A 12844-nucleotide genomic window follows, 5' to 3' on the forward strand; every position below is an offset into this window, starting at 1 on the left:
TCCGGAGTGGTAGCGCTAGGTACATAAGTACAGCCAGGATGGCAAGAACACACTTAAAATACTGTGACCACGAGCACACGACTCGCTGGAAGGTGAGGATCTTAATGTTTTTGTCATCTGTCAAATACCCTCTGCCAAAAATCGGCATGTATGCGTAAAACTGCTGATCTGCCCCCAGGGGGCAGCACGCTGCAGTAACTATACGATGACCACTGGTCCGACAACAGCAGAATAAGGGTTTTGTCACGTGACTAGTGTGCCAACGTGCTTTCACATCTCTGTACAGTAGAGAGTCCGGGAAAACAATGATGTCGCTTGATGACATAATGACAAGTCTTCGAAGCTGTGTGATCAGCGAGCATCGAGCAGCCGGAGACGTCGACCACACACTCGGGCTCTTCTTCGATAAACTGTCTGAATCCTCCCGGTTGGTACCCGTAACATCGACATGTTTGATTCCAGTTTTGAATAAGTTGCGATGACTGAATGACGGTGCGCATGTACAGGAGCAGTAGCAAACGATGTAAGGAGCGCCGTTTGGAGGAGGCGGTCCAGTTGCTGAAACACATTTCAGATGCTCAACTTAAGGTTTTAGAGGAGAGCCATCTCCTGCTTCTTGTCAGGCTCCTCGTCTCCATGCAGATGCAGGTGTCCAACATCTCCGCAGCCTTTCGTAAAATGGATAAGGTCAGCCTCACAGTGTGTCTTTTCACTGCACAGTGCTTGAAACAAGACGTAGTCTCACCGTAACTCCACATTTGCTTCCCAGATGTTGCAACATTTGGCAAAGGGGCACCACCAGTTGGTTTTTAGAGAAACCCATCGCTGCTTGCACTCCATAATCCATAGTGACCAGGTACAGAGCCCCCACGTGACCTGTGTTTGTCATATATTTCCAAAAAGGCACAGCAGATAACTTTCACCTCATCTTCTTTCCAGGTATTGTCTTTTGAGGATCTGCAGCAAGGTTGGTGCTGGCTGAAGATGAGATGTTATAACCATGTCACAAATATCTTGTGCCCATTTTCAGTAACATATTTTTGGCCCTTCCTTAAAAAAAAGCCTGCGTGTTCCTGGAAAACAGCGCCGTTGGTCGCGAGGTGTTGCGAGAGTCTTTCCCGTCTTTTCTGAAGAAATTGTCAGAGTTATTCCTGGTTGTGTTGCAACAAGAATCCCTGAGAGATGGGCCGCTGTGTTACATCGCTGTCAAGGTACAAAAGGAGAAGTGCGCTTTGTGACTCAGCCCATTGCATTCATCGTAGGTTTGTTGTGTGATCTTTGTTGCCGACCCGAGGACTGTGATCTCTGCAGGTGTGCCTGCAAATATTCCAGCTGTTTCCAAGTGAAGTTGCTCCACTTGTGTGGACGAATGAACCCAGGGGCCCAAAGATGCAGGAGATCCTCCAGGCTCTGATGGACATTATACTTGGAAAGGTTTGTTTCTAACTCATCGGTTCAGAGTCAAATCTTATCAAAGGATAAGACACCAGTTCAGGTCTTAGCTTTGCTTCGTCTTATCAGTCAGTGTGTCCTGTCGTGCAGTGCTGCAACCGGGACACGTGTCTTTTGGCAGGAACTGCTGTGGCCATGCTGATCAACACTGCATCAGAGAGCAGGGCTGGAGAAGCTGCCGCCTGGAGTCTGCTACAGGTCTCTCACTTCGGTAGGTAACCACTAATACTGTTCTGTGAGTAGCATGAGGAAAGCCAACTTTGGCCACAAGAGATTGGTGCCAGAAAGGCTTTTATTTTTTATTATTATTCATTTTTCTCAGAGCCCTGGCTACTGAGTGTTGGTGCTCTCCAGGTACGGTGCTGCCCTACAGGGAAGGACGGGGTGGCCCGGCTGGCTGTGACCAGGGGCCTCCTGACATGCTGTCGACCGAGCATCCTGCTCAGTTCAGATGCGGACGCCACACAAGTAACAGCTCCGGTCAGAACAACGTTTTACTTCTACTGTGCTGGTTTTTATTACCAAATCCATTGTTTCCCTCTTTTCAGATGTGTTTACTGCTGAAAGGTTTGTTTCCTCTGGTCCATGATTTGTGTGAGGAGAAGCTGGATTGTCACTACTTTGCGTTCGAAGGTGAGTAATGTCCAGGTTCTTTACTCATGTGCTTAAATACCAAGATCGGCTGCTCGAATATGACACGTTGTTGCAGCATTAACCTGGTGGCTGAAGAAAGTTAAAGAATGCCTGGCCGACATCTTGAAGATGACGGGCGTTCGCCTTCTGGGCGACAACAGCTGCCTGCAGCAACAGCTCATTCACATTATCTGGACCAATGCAGAAAGCCCGGTGAGTATGATTAACCACATTACCAAAATACCAAAAACCTGTTAGTAAAAGAACAATACTGGACTTTGTAAACTCAAATTCAGTGACGTCTGTGTAACTGTGCGTTGACAGATGGAAGGAGTGTCAGAGTTTGTGCAGGGCGCGTTTGGTCTCCTGCTGGACCTCTATGAGACGGACTGTGAGCAGTTTTGTGACACAGAGAAGACCCTTTATTCCACTCTTCTCCAGCGAATAATCAAACTACCTTGGGAAGCCAAAGCCAAATACCATCGCCTCTGTGCCCTGTTGCCATATCTGGGTACCGACGTTGTGAGTTGTCACGGGTCATCATGGCGCTAATAAAGTTATGATGTATTGCCCGGACGTCTTAACATTTATTTCCATCCATCAGGTGCTGAGTCAATACGCTGAAATACCCAATCATCTCCTGAAGTGCTTGTCAACCAATCACCTGTCACCATGCGGATCAGATCTTTACAGGTGCCTCATCCAGCAGCAGCGGCGCGAGCTGTGCGCCGCCCAGCTGTGCGCCGCCGAGCCCCATCTGGCCGATGAGTGGGCGAGGTGTTGGCGGCCCGTCCTTCATGAGGCGCTGACGTCTGACACGACCCTTCTGCAGAACAACAGCTCAATGCACCTGCTGCCCTGCACGTTCCAAGTCTTCCCCTCTGCAGTGCAGCCGCTGTTGGCCACCCTGGACCCGTTCGCCCCCGGCCACCTCCACGCCTGGGCCTGCATCGTGAGCTCCTATCGAGCCGCGACCGGAGGCTCTCCCTGGGCCGCGCAGGGCAGCTCCACCCTCGACACCCTCAAGCTGGCCCTCGGATCGGCAGATGACAAAGTCCGCCTGGCCGCGCTCAATCTCCTGTGCTGCAGCCCAAAGACCAGAGACACGGCGACCCCAGAGGAGATGGCTTTAATGAGAGCGTTTCTTCCTCAGAACCTGAACAGCGATTCTTCGCCTTTTCGCCAACACCTTCAGGCGGGAGTGAAGAGGTTTCTGGTTCGTATTAGAGACAGTTGCTTGGCACATGTGAGAGGACAGAAAGGCAAAAAGAAAGAAGAAGCCACCCGCTCAAGGAGGGCACAGGACGTACTGGAGCAGGGAATAGGTGAGATAACGAACAGCTGCTGTTTTCTATGTACGGACAGATATGGATGTATCATGCTGCTCCCTCAAATTAAAAGTAATATCAGGAGATGGTTAACAGATCCGAATCCTCTTTTGCGAGTTCAATATTTTTCATTCTTTCTTTAAATTTTCTGTTCATCAACATCAAAACCTTTTTATACATTATGTAGGTTTCGTTGAATGGTTGAGTGAACTGCCATACAGCTATCTGGCACCAGGACACAGTTATCAGAGCAAGAAGACTGCGTTGCTGTTGCTTTCTGCAGTGCTAGAGACCTGCACAGACACCTGGAGCCCAGACAAAAGGAAGGGACAACCTCCAGGTAAACTGCAATCACAGAGATGGGACCAAACCCTTTGTCAAATGTATTTAAATTAGGGCTGTCAAATGATTACAAATTTTAATCAAATTAATTAGAATTTTCAGTGGATTAATCATGATTAATCACACCTGAATCCTAACCATTTTTTCTTTCTGAAATGCATACTAAAGATAAATAACAGGACACAGATACATAATTATCATTATTATCATCATTATTATTTTTTACATAAATACATGTTATTGATATTTGATTTTTTTAATTCATTTCAGAAAATAATCAAAGCAATGTTATTTGATAAGTTACAGACTGATTTCCCTGCATGGCTCTAGAAGGGTCTCGAGCCTCTGCAGTTTATCCCCCTCTGCTGTGAGTTTGTGCTCCTGATGGTCCAGGGCTGCGATGACCAGACATGACCAGACATGTCAACCCTCCCGATGTTTCAAAGCCCCTCCCGAAAATCTCCCGGACCGACCTTTCTCCCGATTTCCACCCGAACAACAATATTGCTGCACCACCCGTCACTGGGCGGGTGCGGGTCTCTGGCGCAAACGACTTGCTGAACCTGACGGCCTGACATATGCCTGCAGGTGGCAGTAATGTGTTGTATAGGATGAAGTGCATTCCCTAGAGGAAGAGGCACTTTACTGACCTGAATAATTTGTCACACTGCGCATGCGTGAAATGCGTCAAAAAAATTGACGTAATTAACAACAAACAGCTAATTAACGCCGTTAACACGCTATTTTTGACAGCCCTAATTTAAATGTATAAATACTTCCTGTCAAATGTTACTTTTCTAGTTTGATATTATTTTGGCATGAAAGTGATCTTTGTGAAATCATTTTTGCAGTAAATATGGGGTCTCTTATTAACTCTGCCAGACAAAGAGGGCAGTGGGATTTTGTCTCCAGGACAAAACAGTTGGTTCTCATCAGCTGTTTGGAAGATTCTACTAATGAGGTAGAGTTTTGTTTAAAAAGTTGAAGAATATTTTTAGAGCACGGAAAAGGGGTTATATTTAAATTTCTCTGCAGATTCGGGAGCTCTCAGCTGGGTTGTTGTTGAGGTTCTTCCCACCCAGTTTCCCAGATGACATCGCTGCGGTGCTTTTCATGCGGACGAGGCAGCTCCTGTGCAGCCCTCGAGTGCACGAGGCTCAGATGGGAGCACTGATGATGAAAGTCCTCCTCCAGAAGTAAGCCTTTCCTCCAAAACACCCTCATACAGAATGCATGCTTTAGATGCCAGGGTTGATCAGTCGTTCTACTCGCAGATCACAGGGCTGCAGGTTGAGCAGTACCCCCAACACCTCCTGCACGGTCAAATTCCTGGTGAAGGAGTTGGAGGAGCATTATCTGACAGCCAAGGCTGACATGATGCTTGCTGCCAGAACCAAGCCGATACATGGTGAGCCCTTTGGACCCACAGCTGCCACATCCACCACGAAAGAGGTTCAGCCCTAGACACATTGCGCTGTTCATTCAAAGAAAGTTCTATCATATTCCAGGTGTTCTAAGTGCGCTCCAGAGGTGTTTGCTTGAGGCTCCCAACAGTGTCTATGACGCCCTTGACCACAGTCTGACTGTTAAGGTCTTGGTTCTGCTGGATAACTTGTCTCTGCTGCTGCTGGGTGTTCTGTACGGAGACCGGGGTGCTTGTGCCTCTGAAAAGGGTAATGGAGCTATGTGTGGGATAAAAAGGTTTTTTTGGGGAGAAAGTACACTCCAATTGAGATTCAGCAAACGGTAAAGTCGTGCTCCCCTTTTTAGATGCCCCCCCTTCTTTTTGTGACATGGGAAACGCCATCAGTTCTCTTATAGCTGAAGAGTCCGGAGGAGGCCAGGAGGACGGGGAGGAGTGCGTCCTGCTTTCTGAGGAGCACAACCTGGTTCTCACCTGCTGCTGGGTCTCCCTCAAGGTGAGCAGATCAGGATTCACCATGTGAGCGTGTTGGCTGCATGGGTACTTCTTTCTAAATGACTCGCGCTCATGTCAACTCATCAGGAAGTAGGAATCCTTTTAGGCTCCCTGGTTGAGAAAATTCTCACTGAATCCAAACCCAGCGAGTGTCTCTTAGCAAAAGAGGATCTAAGGAGAGCATCAAAGGTGTTCAAGAATATTCTTCTCAAATGCCGTCACTGGGTATGTTTTTCAAAGCCATTTAGAAGTGTTTACTTCTTAATCCCCCCACCCGACTCTGGTGTTCCTTTCTGAAAGTCCCATGTCTTTTCACCAGGGAGCAGTAGAGGGATGTGGTGCAGGCTTCATCAAGTTCTGTGCCTCCCTGTTGAGCAGCAACGATCCAGATTTTAGCGATATACCAGCCCACATGCTGAAACAGGTGAGCGGCCATACATTCTTCTTCCGTTGCGAATGGAGATCCTGCACTGCAGTCTTACAGATTCATTTCCTTCCTTTTAAAGGGTTTGGAGGTTGTGCGCTCACCGCGCTTGACCTCGGTGACCCGGCGGGCGGCGGGGTTGCCTATGCTCATCCTGTGTGTCGTGTCAGCAGAGGAGGCCTGTAAAAAAAGACCACTGTTATCCCTCAGTGTGCAGACCTTACTGGAGACAGCCCGAACCCCTCTACCCGAGAACTGGGACCAAACGCTGGACCTGCCACAGGTTTGTGGACACGGCGACGACAACATCGCCCTTTAAAACTCCCAAGACACATCCGGTCACGTAATTGCTCTCTGCCGCACAGGTGTGTGCGGTTCACACGCTGCAGGCCCTGGTCCGCGGCTCTGGTCTCGGAGTAGCTGTCCTTCAGTTCGCTCCTGCGGTCGCCATCTTGTCACTCACTCTGCTCAGTTCTCCCTGCTGGGCCATGAGGAACGCTGCTCTGCAGCTTTACAGTGAGACACAATGACATCACGTTCACGATATGTAGAGTGTGATAAAGTTTGGATTATTGATTTATTATTATTATTTGTTTTTATTAACCATTGTTTTTCAGGTTTTTAAACTGTAAATCAATCATCAAAACAGTTCATTAATCGATTGATGAATTAAAGAAAATCTACTTCCAGGTTCTCTGTGCTCTCGAATGCTTGGCCAGCGGCCCGTCAGTGAGGAGGGTCGCCCCGCCCAGCACGGCATGTCACCTCTCGCCTTCTTCTTCCACTACCCGGCGCTTCAGCCCTTCCTCCTGGGCGAGCTGAGAGGGGCAGCTGAAGACCTCCAGGGTGCACCCAACGAGGCCAAGCTTCACCTGCAGCCCTCGCTCTTCCCTGTCCTCACTCTATTGGCACAGCTTCAGCCTGGTGTCCAAGAATCAACAGAGTAGGAAGAGTACTGTTTGTTTCAGGTTTACTAATGTGATTCTTTACACCAGGGGTGCTGCCTACAGAATGTATCTTTTTATCATCACATTATATTTAGGTATCCACATTGTTCACTCGTCAAAACAACATTGGTAACCGCTCCCAGCCGAGAAATGGCCCCAAACACCACCAGTGATATACTATACTTTTTTATAGATCAAACCACAAACAACAAAATACTGTACCATTTTATTTATTTTTTTTATCCATTTTTGAAGCACTGTGTACTCAGAGCAAAGGGAAAACATTTATGAATCTCCATCCTGAGTGGCATCTAACTCATGAATGTCCTCTCTGACTTCTCCACCAGAACGTTGTCAGAATTCCTGCCTCCTCTGCTCCGCCTCTCTGCAAGTCCTATTTACAGCGTGAGAGTGATGGCCTCGAAGGCCTTGGTTGCCATGACTCCCCCCTCAAAATACATGGGCATCCTCATCCAACTGGCGGCTCAACTGCCCAGTCCACAGGAGGGCTGCTGTCACAACCGGCTCCACGGGCAGCTGCTCCAGATCAAAGCTACTTTGGAGGAAGCTCTCTGCACAGCCAGGTGAGTAGAAAGAGCTGTTTGTTCTTTCATGCTTTTAAAAGGCCAGCTGTGTGCAAACATCAGACACTGTCTGTGTCTGATGTACCCAGTGACCCCTCGGCCGACCTGTGCCAGGTGCTGGGCAAGATGGATGCCTCGATGTGGCTGGTGACCGAAGCTCAGCGCTGCCACCTAGTGAGGGCGGCCTACCTCGGGGTGGCAGACTCTCTGAGAGGACTCTGCTGTGAGACCTACCTGACGGAGCTCAGTCACACACTCATGCGTGACATCCAAACACCTCAACGGGAGCTTCAGGTAAGGTGCACACATGGTGGCACACTCACTTGTAAAAAGTGGGACAATGTTGTTCTAGCATTTCTTATTGATAGCATAAATATACAATATACCTGTCCATCTATGTAGATGGACAGGAAACATGGGGACAGAGTTGACATGCAGCAACGGTTCTTGGCCCCGAACCACAGACAAAGCACACGTCAATGTTTCTCTCAATCAGCGTTTTACAAAATGTGATGGATTCATACACCAGCACAACCTTTCTACCAAAGGGTGGACGTTTTATATTATGTTTAAATAAGGGGTCTCTGTCTCACTGCTTTTAAGTGTACATGGATACAGGGATAGGGCACCTTGAAGTAGGTGCCCTATCCCTGTAGCACTGGACTGAACCAATGTCCTCGTCTGAGATAATAAAATAAACAAAATTACTCCAGGGAAACAAATCTCATTCTGACCATAGAAAATGGTTTGGCTTTGGCATAAAGTGGTGCATTCATGTAGGATCCTAATACGTTTTCAAGGGCTTTTAACTTATGTCTGTCGCCCCCACAGCTCGGGTTGTCATCCTTCCATCAACAAGCCATCCAATTTCTATGTGAAGATCTAAAGTGTGCATGTCAAATCTGGGAAAACTTCTCTGCATCAAGCACTGACCTGAGGCTGTCATTGATGACGTGGGTGGTGGATGGGCGTGGTTCGCAGCAGAGCGGCTTGAAAGAGGTGATCCAGAGGGTGTTGCAGGTGAGACACAAACTGCTTCGTAGATTTCAGAGTGAAGAAAACAACCTTCATAAAAACCAGTTGAACAGCTTTCAGTATAACAACCGTCTTAAAGCACAATGTGCAGAAGTTGGGGAAGCCAACCAGAGCATCCTGTTTCCATGCATCAGATTTTTGTTTTACTATAATAATGTTAAATGTAAAATGTTATTGTTTCGTCAAGGACGCCACTCAAATATTCCATATAATTGACTGGCATTGTTGACTTACATATAGCCTTTTTCTGTACATGTGCATATTACGCAATGATGTTGCACACGTGTCAAGTTGTACATCTCGCTTTGTGTACACCTGGCGCGTGAAAGCACCACGGCAATTTGACAAGTAGAATCGAAGAACTCTAAGAGTGCTCTTCGCCTGCAGTCAAACCTGAGGGAGGCGTTGTTGAGCGGCAGTGTGGAGTACCGCAGGACCTTCCTCGCAGCCCTGGTGGCAGTGATGGCCGGAGGCGATTCGACTTTACCCCCACATCCTCCTCATTGGGCCCCACTGGAGGAGCCAGTTCGACTCGAATGTCTAGATATGCTGCTCGGCGACTTGGGGGACCAGCGGGGGGGGCCAGAGTTTCTATCCCAAGCTCTGTATGCGGCCAGTCTGCTGCTTTCCCTGACGTCAGTCTCAAGGTCTTCACATGTTTTATTGTCTGTTTTTTTACTGCAGTATAGTCACATTCTGTACTGGGACAGTTTCTACCAGCAGCTCTGACTTCCTTCTTGTCTTTGTGTGGAACAGTCTAAAGACATCCGTCTTCCAGCGCTGGTGTAGCATCTTGGAATGCCACCGATCCCCAGACGAGCCTGAAGTGCTCAGGATGGCGTGTGCCGAGGCTCTGTGTGTGGCTGCAGTTCCTCTAATGAGCCGCGGATCTCTGCCCACCATCATGATCAGGTGGGAAGGAGGCCAAATAGTGCCATCAATCAAACAATCTCTTCTGATGAACATGAATGAAGACGGTTGAATCTCTGTGGTTTAGGTCGATCAACACAGGCCTTTACTTGCTGCAGGACCAAAACCAGCAGGTGAGGCTGAAAGCGGCCCGTTTCGCTTCCATGCTGCACCATGTGAGAAAAGGAGAAAGCCGAAGGAGCGTCTACCTCATGCAGGTTAACCAGGCTTTGCCTCTCCTGCTGGACCTGCTGCTGGATGAATGCTGGGATACCCCTGGCACACTGGAGGTGCTGTTGTGTCACGTTCCCCAGCCTGACCTCAGGTCTGCGCTGAGAGAGGCTTCGGAGATGGGGTTTGTGACCTCACTGAATCAACCCACTTGTACAAGCAGTGCAGCCTGTCCTGATTGTTTCTGAGGTGTTATTATTGCTCCCTCACTCAGGCGCTCCAGTCTGTACGAGCAGGACGAGGCCAATGTGTTTGCAGAGCCCTCTGGGATGTGTGCACTTGTGCTGCCCTACCTGCTGCAGATGGCGGAGAAATCCTCTTTATCCTCTGCTGTGGGACAGAGGCTGAGTGCGTGGGCAGAGGAGAGTGCTCCACAGGTTCTAGACAGCCTTGCTGTCTGCAAAGAGCTCCATCCAGGTACCACATTAGCATGATTATAAGAATGGGCTTCATCAATAAGAAACAAGGTGTGGAATATTCCAAATAGCCTTGTGTTTCAACCCACATTTCCCATTGATTCCGACTCAGCTGAGACGCTGACCCCGGCCTGGCTGGCGCTGCTCATGGACCCGCAGTTCCACGGCACCCTGTGCGGTCTGTTTACCAGGGCTGTTCTTCTCCTTCGGCTGTCAAATACATCCGACGACGTACGACACCTTTGTGATACTTCGGCGCTGCACGCCGGCGTGCGGGAAGCCTGTCATCTGCTCAGGCTCAACGGGATCCACCTCCCCTCGGCTGTCACGGCCGCTGTGGCTGCCGCTATGAGGGAACAAGAGCGAGGCTTTTCTTCTCTACACGCAGTGAGCGAGGGTGCTGAATGACATCGCGGCGTGCAGCCTCGGTCCTGAATGAGTAGCATAACTACTGATGCTGCAGTACACCAGGAGAATAACAAGCTGACAAAGTCATGTACCTCATATGATTTTTACTCATGTTTTTTCTACAATACTTTCAATAAAAATGTATTTTTCTCCTGTAGTTTGTTTGGCTTTAAGCTTTTTAATGCAGAGGCCCAATCATAACTGCAGGTCTGCTTTTATTACTTCAGAGCATTATGCTCATTACTATTCCCGTAGCCGTGCTCCCGTCCTCTGTGGATGTAAGTTGTTTGCCACATCGCGGCAGCAACAGAAGCACAACTCAAACAGGCGCGATGATGTAATGCGAAAGCCTCCAGAGGTGCAACTTGGTGCCCAGTAGGGGAAGCTAGTGTGTTTTGATGCGCCATTAGAGACCTGGATAAGTGTCCCATTTTCTAACCACATGGAGTGAAAATTATTCACCGGATCTGGTATCGAGTCTGTTGCTCGGCAACAGATCACACACTAGAGCAGTCTTACATCACCAGATAGCTTGGGGCTTTTGTTTGAGCTGGGCGGCTCGGTATCAAACAAACACTCACATGAAACACTTTGTTCATGTTATGGTGGCCTGTTTTCGGTTACTTTGCCATTTGGATTCTCACATTGTTTTGTGGAGATATGTCACTGTCTGAGATTGCATTTTCAGCATGATATCTAACCAGACAATTTATCAACAAACTGACTCATTTTAACTTTTATTATTATTATTTCAGCTTAAGGTGTCCATTAGGTTGCATGAAGTGTTTATGAGCATCCAGATTAAAACAGCTGTGACATCAAGCCTGAGTTAATGATTCATACACACAGCTCCTGCAATGTATTCCCCCAGGACCCATGCTATCAAACAGCTGGTGCTTAGAGCTCTCCATAAGAATAACATTTGACTCAGAAAAAGTTACAGGCTGTTTTTGTCAAGAATGATACTTGCAGATAATGAAAGTTAAAAAAAATGAACGAACATTTGATCATCTTTTCTTCTACCACTGCGTCCACTAAATGTTTTTGCCACTGACCCGGCTCAAATTTCTAACATAAGTGCCTTGCAACGTTATGGAGAAGACCGTGCAGATATATAGACGACCAGTCCAAGGTTTGGACACACTTCCTTGTTCACTTGCGTTCACACAGTTGCTCTCCAGCACGCAGGCGTCTCACATTGCGAGTGTTCAGAGCAATTCTCCTGAAGCCAAGTGAGGGTTCTTCAGTTGAATTTGGGGTGGACCCGACGCAGTGATGGCTTATTGGTGACACTTTTTCCATAGGGTGTATGTCAGACATGGTAATAACAATCAGAACTGGATGTCTTTGCAAAACAAACCCTTTTAGGTGTAAATTGATGAGGCCAGTTTGCTGGGTTGGATTACAATACAGTCCATCTGCAACGCTCTCATTCAATACTAAACCAATTTATTAAATGATCAGCTCTTTTAGTCTGTGCTAGAGGTGGAAAAACACCTAAATGACCCTATTAAAACATGAGTTATGAAAACAACCCCCTATAATTCAGTTGCATAGATGTATAAGTAATTTAAGACAGGCTCTGTGGCTCATCTTCGAAAATACAAATGTGGGTTTGAAATTGACTTCAACACGAAGCCAGGGAAGTCACGTGACTTGGCAGCTTTTCAATGTGTCTGAGAACAGTTGAGAGCAATGTTGTATCTTCTGCCTTCTACCTTCAAAACAAAGTTTGAAAAGTGAGTTTAAAAGCAAGGTCAGCAGTTTACTGGAGGGAAAGCAAGAAAATTACCACCTAGTTGAATTATTGCTGTTGTTATCGAGAGTAAGTTTACTATAGGATAACTTACTATGGCAACAAGGAATAAGGCCAAACGGGTACGTTGACTTTTTACATTTTTCTTTATGTGTCTGTGTATATACAGGCATACAGACGGGTGTGCACTATTTCAGGCATGAAGGAGTGTTTTCCCACTGTTGCATTACAAGCCAGTTGATCCAGATGATGATAACAATCTGAAGGAGTTCAATGTGTGTCTAGAAGAAGTGTTTGGTCAGATTTAAAATGCATGCTGTCTTTTTCACTGCTCAGCTTAACAGGACCGAAGTCAGAACTTTTTTCTTTTTTTGTTTGTGAACCTCAATTTAATAGATTACTATTACTGAAGTCTTCATAAAATGTTTGTCATTCCAAAGCTTGAAACAAAGCTACTGTAC

At 47.4% G+C, this 12844-nt stretch overlaps 1 protein-coding gene across 3 annotated transcripts; it reads left to right on the forward strand.

Moving 5' to 3' along the window:
* Positions 1 to 90: 90 nt before the first annotated feature.
* Positions 91 to 11383, forward strand: si:ch211-225b11.4 (tRNA (32-2'-O)-methyltransferase regulator THADA). Of its 3 annotated transcripts, XM_037483162.2 has the most exons (31): positions 91 to 427; positions 507 to 687; positions 770 to 856; positions 940 to 967; positions 1063 to 1211; positions 1312 to 1434; positions 1543 to 1663; positions 1775 to 1920; positions 2001 to 2085; positions 2162 to 2298; positions 2410 to 2607; positions 2690 to 3410; positions 3601 to 3753; positions 4607 to 4716; positions 4791 to 4951; positions 5030 to 5163; positions 5264 to 5428; positions 5526 to 5674; positions 5761 to 5898; positions 5993 to 6097; positions 6180 to 6380; positions 6463 to 6613; positions 6788 to 7040; positions 7392 to 7628; positions 7718 to 7922; positions 8460 to 8648; positions 9051 to 9310; positions 9420 to 9575; positions 9661 to 9927; positions 10018 to 10220; positions 10332 to 11382. In XM_037483162.2, the coding sequence occupies exons 1-31, from the start codon at positions 306 to 308 to the stop codon at positions 10625 to 10627; spliced, it is 5631 nt and encodes a 1876-aa protein (XP_037339059.2). In that variant the 5' UTR covers positions 91 to 305; the 3' UTR covers positions 10628 to 11382. The 3 variants fall into 3 exon arrangements, with proteins under 3 accessions (XP_037339059.2, XP_062418316.1, XP_062418317.1); XM_062562332.1 differs by having other exon boundaries at positions 91 to 687; positions 10332 to 11383; XM_062562333.1 differs by lacking the exons at positions 10018 to 10220; positions 10332 to 11382 and having other exon boundaries at positions 9692 to 9860.
* The last annotated feature ends 1461 nt before the right edge of the window (positions 11384 to 12844 follow it).

This window comes from Pungitius pungitius, chromosome 5, assembly GCF_949316345.1.
Source record: "Pungitius pungitius chromosome 5, fPunPun2.1, whole genome shotgun sequence".
NCBI classification, from domain to species: Eukaryota; Metazoa; Chordata; class Actinopteri; order Perciformes; family Gasterosteidae; genus Pungitius; species Pungitius pungitius.

What these genes read in the sequence shown, in the direction of transcription:
- si:ch211-225b11.4 (XM_037483162.2), top strand. Translation starts at nt 306, where the DNA reads ATGATGTCGCTTGATGACATAATGACAAGTCTTCGAAGCTGTGTGATC. An exon ending in TGGAAGATTCTACTAATGAG is followed by an intron (nt 4,717 to 4,790) that starts GTAGAGTTTTGT and finishes ATTTCTCTGCAG; the next exon opens with ATTCGGGAGCTCTCAGCTGG. An exon ending in CTGCCCACCATCATGATCAG is followed by an intron (nt 9,576 to 9,660) that starts GTGGGAAGGAGG and finishes TCTGTGGTTTAG; the next exon opens with GTCGATCAACACAGGCCTTT.